This window comes from Notechis scutatus, chromosome 11 (assembly GCF_049901735.1).
Source record: "Notechis scutatus isolate UNSWTSFEM ecotype Mainland chromosome 11, rNotScu1.2, whole genome shotgun sequence".
Classification (NCBI taxonomy): Eukaryota; Metazoa; Chordata; class Lepidosauria; order Squamata; family Elapidae; genus Notechis; species Notechis scutatus.
The window spans coordinates 14,759,652-14,779,004 of record NC_142019.1 but is presented as its reverse complement, the minus strand read 5'-3'; the positions used below and the strand labels follow the sequence as shown (position 1 = coordinate 14,779,004).

At 42.2% G+C, this 19,353-nt stretch overlaps 1 protein-coding gene across 1 annotated transcript in view; it reads right to left on the bottom strand.

Moving 5' to 3' along the window:
* Positions 1-3,543: 3,543 nt before the first annotated feature.
* Positions 3,544-19,353, bottom strand: part of MCTP2 (multiple C2 and transmembrane domain containing 2) — a 150,465-nt gene continuing 134,655 nt past the window's right edge. The window contains exons 20-23 of the mRNA XM_087972852.1: positions 18,642-18,751; positions 14,833-14,942; positions 8,598-8,695; positions 3,544-5,551 (exon numbers count right to left, since the gene is read on the bottom strand). Coding sequence (XP_087828978.1) covers positions 5,486-5,551; positions 8,598-8,695; positions 14,833-14,942; positions 18,642-18,751 — 384 coding nt within the window. The 3' untranslated portion in view covers positions 3,544-5,485. The remainder of the gene's footprint in view (positions 5,552-8,597; positions 8,696-14,832; positions 14,943-18,641; positions 18,752-19,353) is intronic.

Here is a 19,353-nt window from a genome sequence, read left to right as displayed (position 1 = left end):
CTTTGCTGCCATTTAGACAAATTAGCACTTCAGCTGTCATTATATATATATTTGCTAATCATTAGATGGGGGTGGGTGGTCCTTCTTGCTACCCACTTCCTTCTCTGCAAAAACATTCACCTGCAGATTTGATTTACACCATAATCAGGATTGAGGAAAGCAATCAGAATCTAGTCATATCAACCAGCCTTGAAGGAGGAAATGAACTGAAATGAGGAAGATTCTTCCTGCGTAGGAGTAGATGATTTGACAAGTGTTTATAATTATCAGCATAGGGATATTTTGATATTATTGTGTTAAATTTGTGGATGTTAAGGTCAGTTGTTTATCTGGTTCTATCTTTAGTTGTGTTTGTTTATCTATCTATCTATCTATCTATCTATCTATCTATCTATCTATCTATCTATCTACCGCTGCCTGCCTGCCTATCTACCTATTATCTATCTATCTATCTATCTATCTATCTATCTATCTATCTATCTATCTATCTATCTATCTATCTATCTATCTATCATCTATCTATGTCTACACTCTATCCTCTAAATATGTCTTTGCATTAGTTATAAGGCCTTCAAATATCATCTACTCCAAACTGATCTTTATTGCATATCAAAACATATTAAAATATGTTTTTAATAATAAAATATGTTTTGATAAAATTAAAATCTTCCTCAACCTGTCAATCTAAAACCTTGCTTGAAAGTCAACAGGCATCTGAAAAAGCACAAGTTGATCTAAAGGTAAATGGATTTTTCTCAGTTCTGTTTTCATGGCATAACCCTCGCCTAGTAAGATTCAGGTAGTACCTTCTTTCTGGATACTGTTTAGTGTGAGTGATGGGTTTCAGGTTTGTTGCCTTCAGTCATGGACCTTCATTGTTCCAGCTATAAAGATAATCTCTCAAAGTAGAGATTGTATGATATGTGGACCTTCGCCAACATGGACAAGAGTAAGAGATGCTGACTGCAAAATCTGTGAGTTGAAGTCTAACAATCTGGACTTAGTAGATCAGGGAAAAGTAAAAATCACTCTGCACTATCTTGCTGCAGGTCATCTAAATGATCTTCATGTTGGCCTTAATGGGTTGAGGTCCTTCAGCTGTTCAACACTTTTGCTAAAGGGCACTTTCTGTGCTAAGCCAAGGGCTACCACATGCCACTTTTTCTCAAAAGAAACCAGTGGTCCTGAATAGGGCCACTGAGAAGAATGAAAAAGCAACTGGCTTCTAAATCTTTCCCAAGGATCCTACTAAGGATAGCTATTTCTCTATTCCCATTTATAGCATACTGTCCATCTGATAAAATATCAGGAATGATGGGATAAATATGGAACCCACCGATTCCTGACAGAGCGTTTCAAAGAAAGATTTCTACTTCATTAGCCAAGGTGCCCTTTAGGAACTCACATCAAAGTGAGTTCCTTTCCTGCCTTCCTTTCTTTGGTGCTATTTTTTAAAAATATAATGACCCCCTGGGAGGTGAAATTTATCTGGAAACTGTGCCTTAGACCAGGGTGCAAAGAAATTGCACCCTGGTCTAAGGCCCAGTTTCCAGATAAACTTTCTTCTTTCTGGCCTACAGGCTGTAGATGACATTTGAGAGGCATACAATGACTAAATCCTAAACAGAGAGAAGAGAGCAGGACAAAACTATGATTGATCTCATGTCATTTATCTTCAGAGTTAGGTAAAATTAACAATAACTAAGTGCAGTCTTGTCCAGCAATCTATTTAATAATGTTTTCCTTCTTCTACAAGGCAAGTGTAAAATACCAGTAGCCATCTGAAGCAGTGGTGGGATTCAAATATTTTTACCACCGGTTCGGTGAACATGGCTTGGTGGGTGCACTTTGCATGCATGCACACGCTTTGCATGCACGTGTGCACCAAATGCACACTTTGCGCAGGTGCAGAGGTGTTCTAACTTGCCTCCTGCAAGCCTCCATGATCTCCCGGTCGCTTCAGCAGCTGCCGCGTCACAATCTTCTGTGCCCCGCAAAGCAGCTGTGCTTCAAATTCAGCGGATAAAGGTGAGTATGGGAGCCCGAGCGGGTGGGTGGGCCCAACAGCACAGTGGCGGAGAGAACCGGTTCGGTCTCCACTGCTCGTCACCGCTACCGGCTTGGCAGAACCAGGCCGAACCGGTAGAACAGTGATGGCTAACCTATGACACGCGTGTCACTCGTGACATGCCGAGGCACTTTGACTGACACGCCTGTTGGTATGGGGAAAACCTGCACATTTAGAGGCTGCCTGTGCTCTGCTCCAATCCCTGCTCCCTGCTTGTTGCGTGGAGGCGTGGTGTCACCGCTGCCGCAAGATCTTTGCAGCAGAGAACCAGTTTTAACCGCCATAAACTGAGGTTTGTCAGTTTCATTACCTCAGGAACGCTACAGGAGGAAAGGAGATCCATGAGGTTCACAGCCCTGTAAGGTGGCCTTCCGATCCCCACATCCTGCACCTGCAGCCCTGAGACCAGGGAGACGAGTTTCACAGCCCTGTGTGATCGCCCCAGCCCAGTCCGTCATAAACCAAATTATTGATATTTCTCGAAGTGACCCACGACCCGAGGAAGGCTACACTTTTTCCCGATTTTCGACACACCAAGCTGAAAAGGTTAGCCATCACTGCGGTAGAATACCACCACTGATCTGAAGACTCCGGTTCAGCATATCTGTAATCCAAGGCTCAACCACTCTGGACCTCTAGATTTTTTAAAAATACTTTTAACTGTTTTATTAATGTCATAAGCAACTCGCCTGACCAGAAATAATGGCAGTTGTCAGGCAACAATATAGTTGGGAATCACTACTCAACACTCCTTTATAAAGTTGTTGTTCAGTCGCTAAGTTGTGCCTGACCCTTCATGACCCCATGGATTGTAGCACGCCAGGGCCCTGCTATACTCCACTGTCTCCCTGAGTGTACTCAAATTTATTACCACTGCATCAATGACACTATCTAACCATCTCATCTTCTGCTGTCTCTTTCTCCTTTCGCCTTCCATCTTTCCCAACATCAGGGTCTTCTCCAAGGAATCGTCTCTTCTCATTTGGTGGCCAAAGGATTTGATCTTCAGCTTCGGGATTTGTCCTTCCAAAGAACAGTCAGGATTGATTTCCTTTAGGATTGACCGATTGGCTCTCCTTGGAGTCGGAGGGACCCTCAAGTGTCTTCTCCAACATTTCAAGAATGTTCTCTAACATCATTTATAGCAGGGGTCTTCAAACTTGACAGCTTTAAGAGTTGTGGTCTTCAACTCCCAGAATTCCTCTTCCAGTCATGTTAGCTCAGGAATTCTAAAAGTTGAAGTCCACAAGTCTTAAACTTGCCAAGTTTGAAGACCCTTGATTTATAGTAACAATACCTAAACATCAGTTAGAAGGGCCTGAGACTGAAAGTAGTGGATTCAACAACCGGTTTCTTTGTCCCTTCTGAATATTCTAGCTTTTTAGAGGTTTGCCTTCAATGGCACAAGACAGGCGAGATCTTAATAACCATTCTGCTTGCTCTAAATCCATGTAAACAATACTGCAAACTCAACCTGGATTGCACAATTTAAATACAACAGCTTCTTTTAAAAATACATAAAAACAAAGGTGCCATTCCATTGTTGCCATGTGCTTTTCACCTGTCTATACAGTTATAAAAGTATTTTATATATGCATGATCAACATATTATTTGGGTTACGACCTGCACTCAGGATGAGGAGACGAAGACTCCAACAAGATGGAGCTCGAGAAGGAAATCAAAATTGAGCAACAGAAGAGATCAGCGAGAGATTCAAATGACACAATATAGTTAAATGATGGCTTGAAGGAAGTCTACTGCCAGCAATAGTCTCCTTCTAAGCACAATCCCTCTGGCAACTGGTAGGAACTATGGGGGAGGGAGGGAGGAGGGAGGGAGGGAGGAAAGGAAAGAAGGAAGATGGAGGGAGGGAGGGAGAGAAGGAAGGAGAAGGAAGGGAGGGAGAGAAGGGAGGGAAGGAGAAGCGAGTTCCTGGCAACTGGGAGGAACTATGGGGGTGGGAGGGAGGAGGGAGGGAGAGAGGGAGGGAGGGAGGAAGGGAAATAAGGAAGATGGAGGGAGGGAGAGAGGGAAGGAAGGAGGGAAGGAAAGGAAGGAGTGAAGGAGGAAGAAAAGGAGAAGGGAAGGAGAGGGAGGGAAGGAAGGAAGGTAGGTAGGTAGGAAGGAAGGAAGGAAGGAAGGAAGGAAGGAAGGAAGGAAGGAAGGAAGGAAGGAAGGAAGGAAGGAAGGAAAAGAGAGAGAGATGTTGATCATTCCTCTGCAATTCTGAGAATTTTTAAACTGAACAGTGCTTTAAAATAGAAAACAGGTTTCAAAGATCTATTAATCTGCAGTTCAAAATCATCTACACGGTCATTGTCCAAGCACTGAAAGCATTTATACCTTGATGTGTTTCTGTCAGGTGGAAAAAGCCCAGAATGCAAAAAAAATAAATAACAAATAAATGATGCAAAAGGGAAAAAAAACACCCTCACAATTTCATCATTTCTCACCTTGAAAGCATTCCGACATTTTAAGAGCAAATTGGCATTGCTCTTAAGAATGGTGGAGGGAAAGAAGTCCTTCCCATTATAGAAAAAAAAAAATAAAGTCTTCCATATGATTCTGACTCTGGGTTCCATGCTAAGAAATTCCACTCAAGCTATGAAAAATTCCACTCAAGATATGAAAAGCACGCAAAACAAAAACTGTTTGTTTGTTTAAAAAAGAGGCACTTTTCTATTTTACAAAACAAGACAAATTCAACCATGTTTTGACTCTGCAACCCAGGATGAGAGTCAGTCTGGCTTTCGTAGTTTTTTGAACTGTTACTATGTCAGGGACAAATTGGCAGCCAAAAATGGGAAGTTAAAAATGGCTTTTCTATCATACGGAATAAAAGAAAGGAAGGATGGAAGGAAGGAAGGAAGGAAGGAAGGAAGGAAGGAAGGAAGAAAGAAAGAAAGAAAGAAAGAAAGAAAGAAAGAAAGAAAGAAAGAAAGAAAGAAAGAAAGAAAGAAAGAAAGAAAGAAAGAAGGAAGGAAGGAAGGAAGGAAAGAAAGAAGGAAAGAAGGAAGGAAGGAAGAAGGAAGGAAAGAAAGAAAGAAAGAAAGAAAGAAAGAAAGAAAGAAAGAAAGAAAGAAAGAAAGAAAGAAAGAAAGAAAGAAAGAAAGAAAGAAAACGTCTCATCCGGCTTTGGTTCTCCAATCTGCTCTCAATGCCGTGCTGGATTTGGACAGTCCTCTTTTTCTGTCTTCCAGAGACAAATAAGCCGGGTCAAATAAGTCATTCCTATGAAAGACTTTGATTTTTCTTTTTTTGTTTGAAGTCCAAATATGACTTCCAGACAAGCCTGGATGGAGTGAATGCAGCACTGATCGGATCTGCAAGGCGAAGTGGGAGGGTGGCGCGGAGAGGCAGCCCGTGTACGCAGCGTTCCCGGAAGGGGCACCTTGCATTCCAAGGTTCACATCCTACTAGGCGCTCCTTTTCTTCCTAAGGGGACTGGAACTGCTGTATGGTTTCAATTCAGCCTGTTGCACCTGTAAAAATAAACAGACGCCACGTTGGAGAAAGGTAAGCCCAACTCGCTCCTCCGTGTGTTAATGGCTCCCTGGAGAGGAATCAAAGAAAAACTAAGAAAGGTTCAATCGCCATGAATCATTTTCTAAACACAGGAACATGGGGGATTAATTGCAGGAAGGATTGCAAGAGTCACGGATCATTTCTAGAACACCAAAATATTAAAAACAGATCTTTTTTTTTTTTCCTCCTGGTCCTAATGAAATGCGCCAGAATTTGGGTGGGGAATAGAAAAGCTTTCCACTTGGTTGGGGCATTTTGCAGAAAATATCTTTTCTTTCTCTTTTTGGAGTTCTTTTTCTAAAATCCAACGATTTTAAAGGAACCAGATTTCTCTGCTAGACATTCAAAGGTGCTTTTTTCTTTAAGAGGCAACTGGACAGTTTTTTTCCCAGGAGGAGGAGGAGGAGAAGGGCAAGAGGAAGAAGAGGAAGAGGAGGAGGAGGAGGAGGAGGAGGAGGAGGAGGAGGAGGAGGAGGAGGAGGAGGAGGAGGAGGAGGAGGAGGAGAAGAAGAAGAAGAAGAAGAAGAAGAAGAAGAAGAAGAAGAAGAAGAAGAAGAAGAAGAAGAAGAAGAAGAAGAAGAAGAAGAAGAAGAAGAAGAAGAAGAAGAAGAAGAAGAAGAAGAAGAAGAAGAAGAAGAAGAAGAAGAAGAAGAAGAAGAAGAAGAAGAAAGAGAAGTTGTTTTGCTTCTCACCCAAGAAGCTGGTGGTGGAGAACTGATGAAAACTTCTTGGATGAGAAGCGAAACCTTCTCAAGGAAAAAACAGTCAAGTTGCCTGTTGAAGAAAAGGGTGCCTTTGAGACAACTATGGCCTGGATGACTGAGAATCTCCATAGACATCTTGCTAGGCACAGTTTCTTGAAGTTCAGGAAGATGTCAAGATGCCTAAGTTTGTAAATCAGATACTAGACATCCAAAGTTAAAACCTAGGAAAAACCCTCTTTTTTCCCCCTTCAATCAACTGACTTAGAGTTGGAATCAATCATGTTCTGTCATATGTTCCATGATACTTTAAATCTATTTGATCTAAACTAATACATTCATCTTTATGTATCTGATGAAGTTGCTTCTGGTATATGCATGCCACCACAAAATATCTCACCTTTAAAGAGTCGGTAGACAGTGCTACTTCTTTGACAAATGTACTTAGACAGTTCGGGTTTATTCAAACTGAAAATCAATTTTGTCCTCCATGACCCCATTGCTTTTAAAACCAACAGTGCCAAGCAAAGCTCTTCTATTTTATTTTATTCCATTTGCAGCAGGATTATTAAGCATAAACAACAGTTCTAAGAATGCAGTGCCCCTTGTTGAGTCCTTCTGTGAATCTTACTAATGACTTGAGCTGCTGGCACTCATTTTCACATGCCTTTTCACTTCCCCAGCTATTTTTCACCAACTCCCCTGCTTTCACCTCTCTGTATTTCAGAGGAAGGGGGTTTGTTATAGATGCAACTCAAAATTCCAAGTCTTTATCAAACACCTTCACTCCAAGCAAAAGGTCACAGCACATGATAAAATAATTAAGAGATGATCCAATGCCATATTTTTTTATTTTATTTTTAAAAAGTGAAAATTCATTTCAGTTTCATGATTTTGCAGTCTGGGAATTGGACATTTCTGGTCAAAAGCTATATATATAGTTCTAGGTTAGGAAACATCTCTCTCTCTCTCTCTCTTTCCCTCCCTCCTTCCCTCCTAACTTAGAACTCCCGCTTTCTAGCATGGTGCCTTAACTACTAGACCAAACTGGCTTTCTGGTTAATGGTTAATCTCTCTCTCTCCTCCCCACCTTCCTCTCTCTCCCTCCATCCCTCCATCCCTCTGTCTCCTTTCCTCTCTCTCTCTCTCTCTCTCTCTCTCTCCTCCTCTCCCCCTCCCCTCCCTCCCTCCCTCCATCCCTCTGTCTCCTTTCCTCTCTCTCTCTCTCTCCTCCTCGCTTCCTCTCTCCCTCCCTCCATCCATCCCTCTGTCTCCTTTCCTCTCTCTCTCTCTCTCCCTCCCTTCCCTCTCTCTCCCTCCCTCCCTCCCTCTGTCTCCTTTCCTCTCTCTCTCCTCCCCCGCTTCCTCTCTCCCTCCCTCCCTCCATCCCTCTGTCTCCTTTCCTCTCTCTCTCTCTCTCCCTCCCTTCCTCTCTCCCTCCCTCCATCCCTCTGTCTCCTTTCCTCTCTCTCTCCTCCCCGCTTCCTCCCTCCCTCCCTCCCTCCCTCTGTCTCCTTTCCTCTCTCTCTCTCTCCCCCTCTTCCTCTCTCCCTCCCTCCCTCCATCCCTCTATCTCCTTTCCTCTCTCTCTCTCTCTCTCCTCCCTCCCTCCTTCCTCCCTCCCTCCCTCCCTCCCTCTGTCTCCTTTCCTCTCTCTCTCTCTCTCTCTCCCTCCCTTCCTCTTCCTCCCTCCCTCTGTCTCCTTTCCTCTCTCTCTCTCTCTCTCCTCTCCCTTCCTCTCCCTCCCTCTGTCTCCTTTCCTCTCTCTCTCTCCCTCTCTCCCTTCCTCTCTCTCCCTCCATCCCTCTGTCTCCTTTCCTCTCTCTCCCTCCCTCCCTCCCTCCCTCCCTCTCTCTCCTTCCTCCCCCACCTCTCTCTCCATAACCCCTAATAAATGCTAACTGACTGACCCAGAAGCAATCCTATTAAAATCAGAACAATCTTTCCTGGAATGTAAAATTGGGCAAATGTTACTTTACTCACCTTTTTTTAAAAAAGGGTTATTGTGCTTTGCTTATTTAAAAAAAAGGGGGGGTGTTTAAACTCCTATAAGTTCTCATGAAAATACAAATCCCGGGGCAGCCTTTTTCCATACCTGCCCCCACTTCCAGAACCCTGTTTCGAGGTCCAGATGGCCTTTCCCCCCTCCCTGTGCCTGCCCTTGCTCTCCTCACCCCTCCTGGTTAATGACCCTGTCCCCATGCTTGTGTACTGCTAGCCAACATGGCCCTCCAGCATCACACCTGCTGCTCTTTGGCCCCAGCTCCACTTCTCTCTGCTGGAGACGCCATCCCATACTTACCCTCTGAACATCGGATGGGACCCTGGAGAGGAAGTCCAGCAACTCATTATTTTCAATGGAATAAGGATTCCTTAGCTTCTTGGTAAATTTATGTATGCCTGGAAAAGACAGAAGGGAAAAGGAGTTTTTAAAAAAGGCTTGGCGGGGAAGGGGGGCAGGAAAATACACACACACACACGCATGCATGCACGCACCCCACAGCATGGAACTGCCTGACATGCTCAGACAGGAAGGTGGGCGGGTGGCTGAGCGAGTTTTGCAAAGGAAAAGAATGAGTGTGAAAACACCGAGAAGCCGGACACATGTTGCTCTCACGCGGAATCGTGCACAAACATTTCTTCCTTGAAGAAACCAGTGGGAGGTTTATTACGAAAGTCAGCCAGCCGTTCGGCTCAGGAATAACAAAATCCCATTGTTCACACGAGAAGGGGCAGGGGGAGTGCGAGCTGCCACTGGCAAGATGGCTAGCACATTTCTGAAGAGCCTGAGAACCTGTCCGAACAAGATCTGGGGACTCTTAAGATGCCTCCTACGAAAGTTGTCCTCTTAAAAAGCTTCTGCATTTGGGAAGAGGAGGGATTCACCAGATGCCTCTTTCTTGAGAGTAGCTGGATCCTTCCTCAAAAGTAATTCAGGAGTCAGGAAAAACTACATAGCCAGCCAGTCAGTCTATCATGGTCTGTCCTCCCTGTTCTCAAAAGGAGACTGACGGCAGGGCAGAATCATCAAAAGGTCAACTTTCTCTGTGAAAAGGTAAAGGTTCCCCTCGCACATACGTGCTACTCGTTTCCTGCTCTAGGGGGCGGTGCTCATCTCCATTACAAAGCCGAAGAGCCAGCGCTGTCCAAAGACGTCTCCGTGGTCATGTGGCCGGCATGACTGAACACCGAAGGCCCACGGAACGCTGTTCCCTTCCCACCAAAGTGGTCCCTGTTTTTCTACTTGCATTTTTTTTTACATGCTTTCAAACTGCTCGGTTGGCAGAAGCTGGGACAAGGAATGGGAGCTCACTCCGTTACGCGGTGCTAGGGATTCGAACCGTTGAACTGCCGACCTTTCTGATCGACAAGCTCAGCGTCTTAGCCACTGAGCCACCGCGCCCCTCAACTTGGAGGTACAGGGTGCACAAAACGGTTGACCTGCAAAAGTCTGCAGAGATGTTGAACACTTCCAAAATCTGCTTCCGCTATCATTTAACACACACGCACAAAAGACACGAGCATAACAAAAGGAAGGAATGTGCAAAGCTGGGTGAAAGATCTCTCAGGAAAGATGGGGGAACTCTACACATGCTCGGACACAGATACTGTTAGTCCACGACTTACAAATATTTGTTTAGTGACCAAAGTTACAACACCACTGAAAAAAAAAGTTACTTATGACCTCCTTTCACTTACAACCAATGCACCATCCCCACGGCCACGTGATCAAAATTGAAGTGCTTGGCAACTGGCCGGTATTTATGATGGTTTCACTGTGATTACCTTTTGCGACCTTGCCAGCAAGCAAAGTCAATGGGAACCCAGATTCACTTAACAAACATGTTACTCGCTTAACAATTGCAGTGATTCCCTGAATAACGGTGGCAAGAAAGATTTTTAAATGAGGCAAAATTCACTTAACAACTGTCTTACTCGGCAATGGAGCTCTTGGGCTCCATTGTGGTCATAAGCCAAGGGCCAAGGGAATTTGAAACATCCCCCGTAAAGGTAGCTGAACAATCACCCACTTCCAAAGTGGGCACTGTTCTTCTACCATCATCTGGAGAGCCTTGAGGAAAATATCCCAAAGGTGCTCTTTTCAAAAGGCAGCTGGACTTTGTTTTTCCTTGAAGACCTTTGGCTTCTCATCCAAGAAGTTTCTTCAGTTCTGATGTGAATGGTGGAGGACTGAGGAAGCTCTAAACTGAAGAAGCTCCTTGGATGAGAAGTGAAATGTCTTCAAGGAAAAACAAACTCCAATTCCTCCTCCTCTTTTTCCTCCTCTTCTTCCTCCTCTTCCTCCTCTACCTCTTCCTCCTCTACCTCTACCTCTTCCTCCTCTACCTCTACCTCTTCCTCCTCCTTCCTCCTCCTCTTCCTCCTCTACCTCTTCTTCCTCCTCCCCCCTCCTCCTCTTCCTCCTCCTCTACCTCTTCCTCCCCCCCCCTCCCCTCCCCTCCTCTCCGCCCTCCTCTTCTTCATCCTCTTCCTCCTCTACCTCTACCCCTTCCTCCTCTTCCTCTACCTCTTCCTCCTCCCCCTCCTCTTCTTCCTCCTCTTCCTCCACTACCTCTACCTCTTCCTCCTCCCCCTCTTCCTCCTCTACCTCTACCTCTTCCTCCTCCCCCCCTCCTCCTCCTTCTTCTCCTCCTCCTCCTCCTCCTCCTCCTCTCCTTCTTCTTCTCTTCTAATGAAGAATCCCTGCAAGGATGTAATCTTCTCTATAATCACTTAGGGGTGGAGTCTGGGCAACTGAATGGAGCTGAGCATTTACTGGCGGGATTCCCTTCCTGTTGCCAACGCACAGTTTTCCCCCAGCAGATATATTCCCGTTGTGCCTAGAGAGAGAAATAGCTGCCTCTGCCTGGGATCAAACTCACGGCCTCCTGATTGTGAGGCGAGAGCTTCACCTCTAGGCCACCGCACCACTCAAAAACAAAGTCCAGTTGCTGTTTGAAAAAGTACCTTTGGTGTCAACCATGACCTGCATGACTGAGAACCTCCACAGACACTGAAGGAAGTGTCTTTCCAGAGGTGGCAGCTTGACTTTAAAAGGTTCTTCCCACCCACCCCCACCAAGCCCTCCCCCTCCCCCCAAAAAAGATTACCTGGAGCTCACTTTTACAGTATGTTTTGGCGGCAGCAAACAAATCCTTTCTGAATATTTCTACACCGTTATTCTGTTTTGGTCTGTTTTGCTTCATCGCTGCTGTTGGAGTGGGCAGGCTTGCCTTGCTTATGTTAAGTATTACATTCAATTATTGTCCTTGCTTGTATTAAACTGCTTTGCAATCTTTTCTAGGCTATATCGTAGGATACTTCGTGACCAGCTATGATTGAAGCAATCGCTGGAAATCTAAGGAACTAAACAGATTGTAAAAATTGTGACCAAATTGAATTTTTTTTTTATTATTTTACTGCATAGATAAATGATTAAATACCTCCTAAGGGTAATTATATTAACCAGAAATGTGCAAAGAGGCAATCTGGAATTGCCGTGTGTAATTTTTGCCCTGGAATGAGTCAATTAATATCTCAGGGATGGCGTGCACAATTTTGGCAGAACAGTGGCTGGTACAAGAAATGATCAGAGTATTAGAACTGCATGAATTTCTATCTGCCTGCCTGCCTACCTATCTACCTCTACCTCTATCAAATACCTGTGTCTATCTATCTATTGTCTGTCTGTCTATATCTATCTATCTCCCCCTCTCCCTCCCTTTCCTCTATCTATCTATCTATCTATCTATCTATCTATCTATCTATCTATCTATCTATATCATCTCTCTATCTCTATCATCTACCTGTGGCTCTGTCTATCTATTGTCCATCTTTCTGTTTGTCTATATCTATCTATCTATCTATCTATCTATCTATCTATCTATCTATCTACCTATCATCTATCTATCATCTATCTATCTATCTATCTATCTATCTATCTATCTATCTCTATCATCTATCTGTGTCTGTCTGTCTATCTATTGTCTATATATCTATATCTATCTATCTAAGAGCTCTATCTGTCTACCTGTGTCTGTCTATCTTCTATCTATCTATCTATCTATCTATCTATCTATCTATCTATCTATCTATCTATCTATCTATCTATTATCTATCTATCTATCTATCATCTATCTATCTATCTATCATCTATCTATCTATCTATCTATCTATCTATCTATCTATCATCTATCTATCTATATCATCTATCTGTGTCTGTCTGTCTATATATCTATTGTCTATATGTCTATATCTATCTATCTAAGATCTCTATCTATCTACCTGTGTCTGTCTATCTTCTATCTATCTATCTATCTATCTATCTATCTATCTATCTATTATCTATCTATCATCTATCTATCTATATCATCTATCTGTGTCTGTCTGTCTATATATCTATTGTCTATATGTCTATATCTATCTATCTAAGAGCTCTATCTGTCTACCTGTGTCTGTCTATCTTCTATCTATCTATCTATCTATCTATCTATCTATCTATCTATCTATTATCTATCTATCATCTATCTATCTATCTATCTATCTATCTATCTATCTATCTATCTATCTATCTATCTATCTATCTATCTATATCATCTATCTGTGTCTGTCTGTCTATATATCTATTGTCTATATGTCTATATCTATCTATCTAAGATCTCTATCTATCTACCTGTGTCTGTCTATCTTCTATCTATCTATCTATCTATCTATCTATCTATCTATCTATCTATCTATCTATCTATCTATCATCTATCTATCTATCTATCTATCATCTATCTATCTATATCATCTATCTGTGTCTGTCTGTCTATATATCTATTGTCTATATATCTATATCTATCTATCTAAGATCTCTATCTATCTACCTGTGTCTGTCTATCTTCTATCTATCTATCTATCTATCTATCTATCTATCTATCTATCTATCTATCTATCATCTATCTATCTATATCATCTATCTGTGTCTGTCTGTCTATATATCTATTGTCTATATGTCTATATCTATCTATCTAAGATCTCTATCTATCTACCTGTGTCTGTCTGTCTGTCTGTCTGTCTGTCTGTCTATCTATCTATCTATCTATCTATCTATCTATCTATCTATCTATCTATCTATCTATCTATCATCTATCTATCTATATCATCTATCTGTGTCTGTCTGTCTATATATCTATTGTCTATATATCTATATCTATCTATCTAAGATCTCTATCTATCTACCTGTGTCTGTCTTTCTGTCTGTCTGTCTGTCTGTCTGTCTGTCTGTCTGTCTATCTATCTATCTATCTATCTATCTATCTATCTATCTATCTATCTATCTATCTATCTATCTATCATCTATCTATCTATATCATCTATCTGTGTCTGTCTGTCTATATATCTATTGTCTATATATCTATATCTATCTATCTAAGATCTCTATCTATCTACCTGTGTCTGTCTATCTTCTATCTATATCTATCTATCTATCTATCTATCTATCTATCTATCTATCTATCTATCTATCTATCTATCTATCTATCTATCATCTATCTATATCATCTATCTGTGTCTGTCTGTCTATATATCTATTGTCTATATGTCTATATCTATCTATCTAAGATCTCTATCTATCTACCTGTGTCTGTCTGTCTGTCTGTCTGTCTGTCTATCTATCTATCTATCTATCTATCTATCTATCTATCTATCTATCTATCTATCTATCTATCTATCATATCTATGTCTATCATCCATCCATCCATCCATCCAATACCTATCTTATTTTTTACCCCATCTTTATTATATAGTATAGTTTTATTATATAATACAATATAAGTAAATCAAGGCAGTGACAGACCTAATATTGCTCTCCTCCTACTGTCAGAACTGCCGCCTCACTGCCCGTCTGCCATGAATTCTGTGGGGAGGCTGGAAAGGAAGGCAAAAGCTTTGGGAAAGGGAAACTGAACTGTGAGAACCAACGAAGTCTTCAGGGCCATTTCCCTGGCAGAAGATTGCCAACATGTTGGACTTAGTGTTTCCAAAACATCTCTCTTAAAATTGACTAGACAATGAGAGACAAGCAATGAGAAGGAAGGGAAATTAACTGGGAAAATTTGGCGGCGAACCCTTAACTCCAGTCTTTACTGAACTAAGGGTAATTACTGCAATTCTATTTTATGATCTTTTTGGCCACCGTTAAGCGAATCATTGCTGTTCACGGATTCACACAGATTTAGTGAGCTTTCCCCCCGCTGTTGATTTTGCTGCAAAAGTCAAAAACGGCAATCACATGACCCGAGACATTGCAGTTATTGTAAATACATACTGGCTGCCAAGTGCCCAAACTTTTGATGAGGGGACAGTGGGGCTGCTACGACAGTCGTAAAATGCAAGGACCGGTCATAAGTCTCTCTTTTTTTCCCCAGTGTAACTCTGAATGGTTGCTAAACAAATGATTGTAAGTCAAGGACTACCGGTACGGCTCCACAGACTGTTATAGAAATGCACGTAGTAGAATCGGTCAAAGGAAATGGCATGAGGAACAGACTTACCCCATATTAAAATGATGTACCGCAATGGTATGTAATACAGCACAATCATTGCTATTGTGAGCACCAAGCAAGCCAGTGCAGAGAGGAAAGGAACAGTCCAGTTGAACGTACTGAAACCAACATGCAAAAATATATTTTTTTAATTAATTTTCTATTACATTTCTTAGTGCTTAATAAACATTGTGCTATCTGAGTATTTAAATGGCTTAACAATACAGACTCCATTCTTCCTCTCCGCCCCTTTTTCCCAGCCATTGGTAAAATAAGTTCCACGTTTGATAATATTCTCTGTCCCTGCAGCCTGGAAACATCAAAGGACTGGCCCGTGATGCCTCCGGTGGCTAAAACGGGCTGTGTGTAAACCCCCCCACACACACACACCTCGTTTTCACCCTCCGTGGCCTCCTGCAACACTCAGCCAGCCAAAAATGGGCCAGAAAATGGGCCAAAAATGTGAAAAAGGGCCGAAAAATGGGCGAAAATATGGCTAGCAGAGTGCTGCAGGAGGACATGGAGGGAGAAAACAAGGTGTGGGCGGCCATAGGCAGACTCTCCCACACCCCATTTTGGATGCTGCAGGAGGCATCCGTCATGCTGCCGCCCCCCCCGGCCCATGGAGGAGAACTACAGTGCTGGTCTGTCCCTCAAAGAAATCCAGTTTGACACCCCTACTCTAGTGCAAGAGCCCTCAACATTTTGGGCACCAGGGACCGGTTCCACGGAGAGGCGTTTTTCCATGGACCTGGTTTCGTGTGCTGCCTGTATCCCGTGGATGGGGCTTTTGCTTGTTTGCACAGCCCAGTTTCTGGGATGCTGCGGCCCAGTGCTGGTTCACAGACTGGGAGTTGGGGACCCTTGCCTGGGAAATACTGATTCAAGTGAACTGCACAAGAATCATTGTTACGGGAACTTGAGCATTCTTGTTCTTTGTTGATTCAAAACTTATTGTCTACATTTTTCAGGAGTTGGCAATTTTGGAAGCCCTTGATGTCTTTTCATCAACAGTGCTTGGTCCCTCAATTATAATGGGACAATTTAATGTTAAGTAACATACTTAATTTAGGCATTAAGGATTGCATAATTAAGGATTGCATAATTAAGGATTGCAGATACAGCAGTCTCAATGATGCTTTCCCAATAGGGCAATTGGACTTTCTTGGTTTTTTTCCCCCCCTTGAAAACGTTTCGCTTCTCATCCAAGAAGCTTCTTCAACTTCAGTGAACTGAAGATGCTTCCTGGATAAGAAGCAGAATGTTTTTAAGGGGGGGGGAAACAAGGAAAGTCCAGTTGCCTATTGGAAAAGCACCTTTGGGACAACCATGATCTGGATGATTGAGAATCTCCAAAGACATTGTCACAGAAAGTTGGGGGTCCAATGGTACCATCACGCGCCTTGCCAAACAGGAAGAAGTCTTCTCATCTGTCTTCCATGTAGAGCGATTTTGACGGTTAATTGGGCATGAGGGAGATGGAAAGCTTTGCTTTCTTCCGCTCCAAGGACATCTTTTTTTTAAAAAAAAAAAAAAACTAATGGAGATCAATGGAAACCTAGTTTCCAACTATCTTCATATCTAAAGGGTGCAAAAATGACATCAAAGGAGATAATATCAATTCTGCTTCCATCTAGTCAATCACATGGTCAAAGAGTTGAGTATCTCTGCTTCCAATTCTTCACCCGTCTCTACATGATATGAATTGCTTTGCTCTCCAGAGCGGCTGTGTGAATTGCACCCAGTCTCCAGAGGTCAAGCAGACACTCTTTGGCTTTGGATCAGAAGTAGATCAGCTCCCTCTTTCTGCCCTTTACAAGAATACTAAGGAATAACTCAGTTGGGTCATGAAGAATGCTTTCTCTTAATTGATGAGGGTGCTTTTTTTTTTTAATGAATAGAGGACATAATGCATCTCTCAGCTTCAATGGAGACCTTCCCATTTAAATTAGAGTGAGGGTGAACCCAGGCCAATAAATATATGAAACGTATTTTTAAATCCTTGGAGTACAAGAGACACAAGCTAGCTATTTAAAAGGTTCTTTGATACCAAGGGTTATGCTGATGGAAAGGCTTGTGTAAACCATTGTGACGCTTGTTCAAACTACTTCAGCGGACTTCCCCTCCTTCTTCTTCGTCCACAGTAACATTACAATTGAGACACAATTGGATTCTTGAGGGATTAGGCAGGGCAACCATATTAATGTCCCACTGGGATCTTAAGAGATCATTGTCACAGCGCTGAATGCCAGAAGGAAGTCACCCAACGTTCACAATCTCATTGCCATCCAGCTGCACATAGAACAGTGCTCTGTTCAGACTCAAAAGCCATTCTTACGTATTCCCGGCCAGCTGGGACAGATGTGGCACAATCACAACACATGGGTTTCTAGTATTTTTAGAGCCCCACGCGGCTGCACTTTGAAAGAGGGGGAACTGTTGACAAGGCTCTGTTTGTGAGCACATGGAAGTGTTTGGAAGAGGGAGACAAAAACAGGGGTCACACGGTTATGCCAAAAAAACCTCTTTGCTTCGTGGGGCCTATTCTCCACTGGCTGTGGCCCCAGAAAAGAGCCTGAAATTTTCAGATGAAACTAAGAAAGGGTAGACCTGTCCAATGTAGGAATAGCAGACTGCTTGGTGATCAGAGCAAAAGGTTGGGTGGAAAACATGTGGGGTATAAGTCCAATGAATTAAAAAACAAATTTGGTGGCAAAAAAGAATTGAAATGGAACTCATGATTTTTGTTGTTCAGTTGCTAAGTCATGCCCGACTCTTTGTGACCCCATGGACCATAGCACACCAGGTCCTCCTGTCCTCCACTGTCTCCTGGAGTTTGCCCAAATTCATGATCATTGTGATCTAACCATCTCATCCTCTGCCGTCCCCTTCTTTGCTTTCCATCTTTCCCAACATCAGGGTCTTCTCCAATGAGACCTCTCTTCTCATCTGGTGGCCGAAGTATCTGAGCTTCAGCTTCAAGATCTGTCCTTCCATAGAACAATCAGGGTTGATTTCCTTTAGGATCGACTGATTTGATAACAAATGAGAAGTGGCTGGAATTTTTTAACTCCTTAGAAGCTTTTAGAACTGTGTCTATTTTTTCAGCATTATGTAGCCAAGAAATCTTAGGCATACCAATAAAGGGGTGAACTGAGGAAGAAGATCACTTGGACAATGAACAATCTTGGACAATGATCACTTGGACAATCAACCCAGCAGAATATCTAATGTCTCAGTTGATCCAGATTATTTTGAAATCATGGCCTAAAGCCATTGAAATTAAATTGTGGGAATGAATTTAAGCGTGTGTAATGTGGCACCCTTGCTCTGAAAAGACCAATATTGTTCCATTTGACACATGGGGAAACATGACTTTTTGTTCCATGGAGAGAAATTCACTTGTATGAATCTTGGATTTTTAATGCAGAGTTCAGAATTCCTATAGATTTCCTCCCTCCCTCCCTCCCTTCCTCCCTCCCTTCCTTCCTTCCTCCCTCCCTCTCTAGAGTTGGGAGAAAGTCACTGGCCCAAGGATATCAACCTGGCTCCATACTTAACATGGAACTAGAATTACCGGTTTCTGGTTCTCCATAAATTTCCAGTCATAATTAAATGTATAAGAAATTCAGAAAGAAGAATTCTAGAGTGATAAGATTATCACCACTGAGTTGACATTCAGGTGAAGGAAACAACCTTTATTCCATTCTGTATTGGCTTTTAGAAATTTCCAGTTAAAGGTGTTTTTTTTTTCCCAATTGTTTCCAGCCATGGTGTTCAGAGGTTTTTCAGAGCATGGGAACAAAACTTTGACTTACTTTTTTATCCTTTCTGCAAAAGATGCTATTTCCTCCAAAAGTGTTTGGACTGTTATAACAATGTCTTGGACCATGTGAATTCTTTCTATTAAACCCTTTTTGTCAGACTCCTGCAATGAGGGAGGAATGAGAAGAAAAAGAAGAAAAAAATATATTTATTTCCTTTTTTTTAAAGTGGCCTAGACAATAAAAGGTTATAAGAAGGTTATCAGAAGTAACAGCATTCAGGATAGTTACATTTCAGATCCACATGTCTGCTTATTGCTGTATTGTAGTTTGGAAAACAGTTGTGTTTTCTCCAAATTACTAACCCTTTTTTAAAAAACTTACAAACCAGCAAACAAACAACCAGATGCATTTCTTGTTCCAGCATTCTGTGAACATTTCAATCAAACCAGCCAGAATTTTTTTTTTTAAAAAAAAACAGGGCTGCTTAAGAAAGAAGACAAGAGAAAAAAGCAAAAAGAAATAGAGGGAAGCACCAAAATTATATTACTCAGAACCAGCACAGCACCCATCACTAACTATAATTGTTATATTTCTTGCCAATCATACCACTAATTGAATTATTTCTTCATGAACTATACATTCAGACAATATTGGAAAAGGGGCTACTCTTTTTATAAATGAAGATTCCAAAACTTATGATGTTACTCCCAAAAGTGCTTTTTCAAGAGGCAACTGAACTTTCTGGTTTTTCTTTGAAGACGTT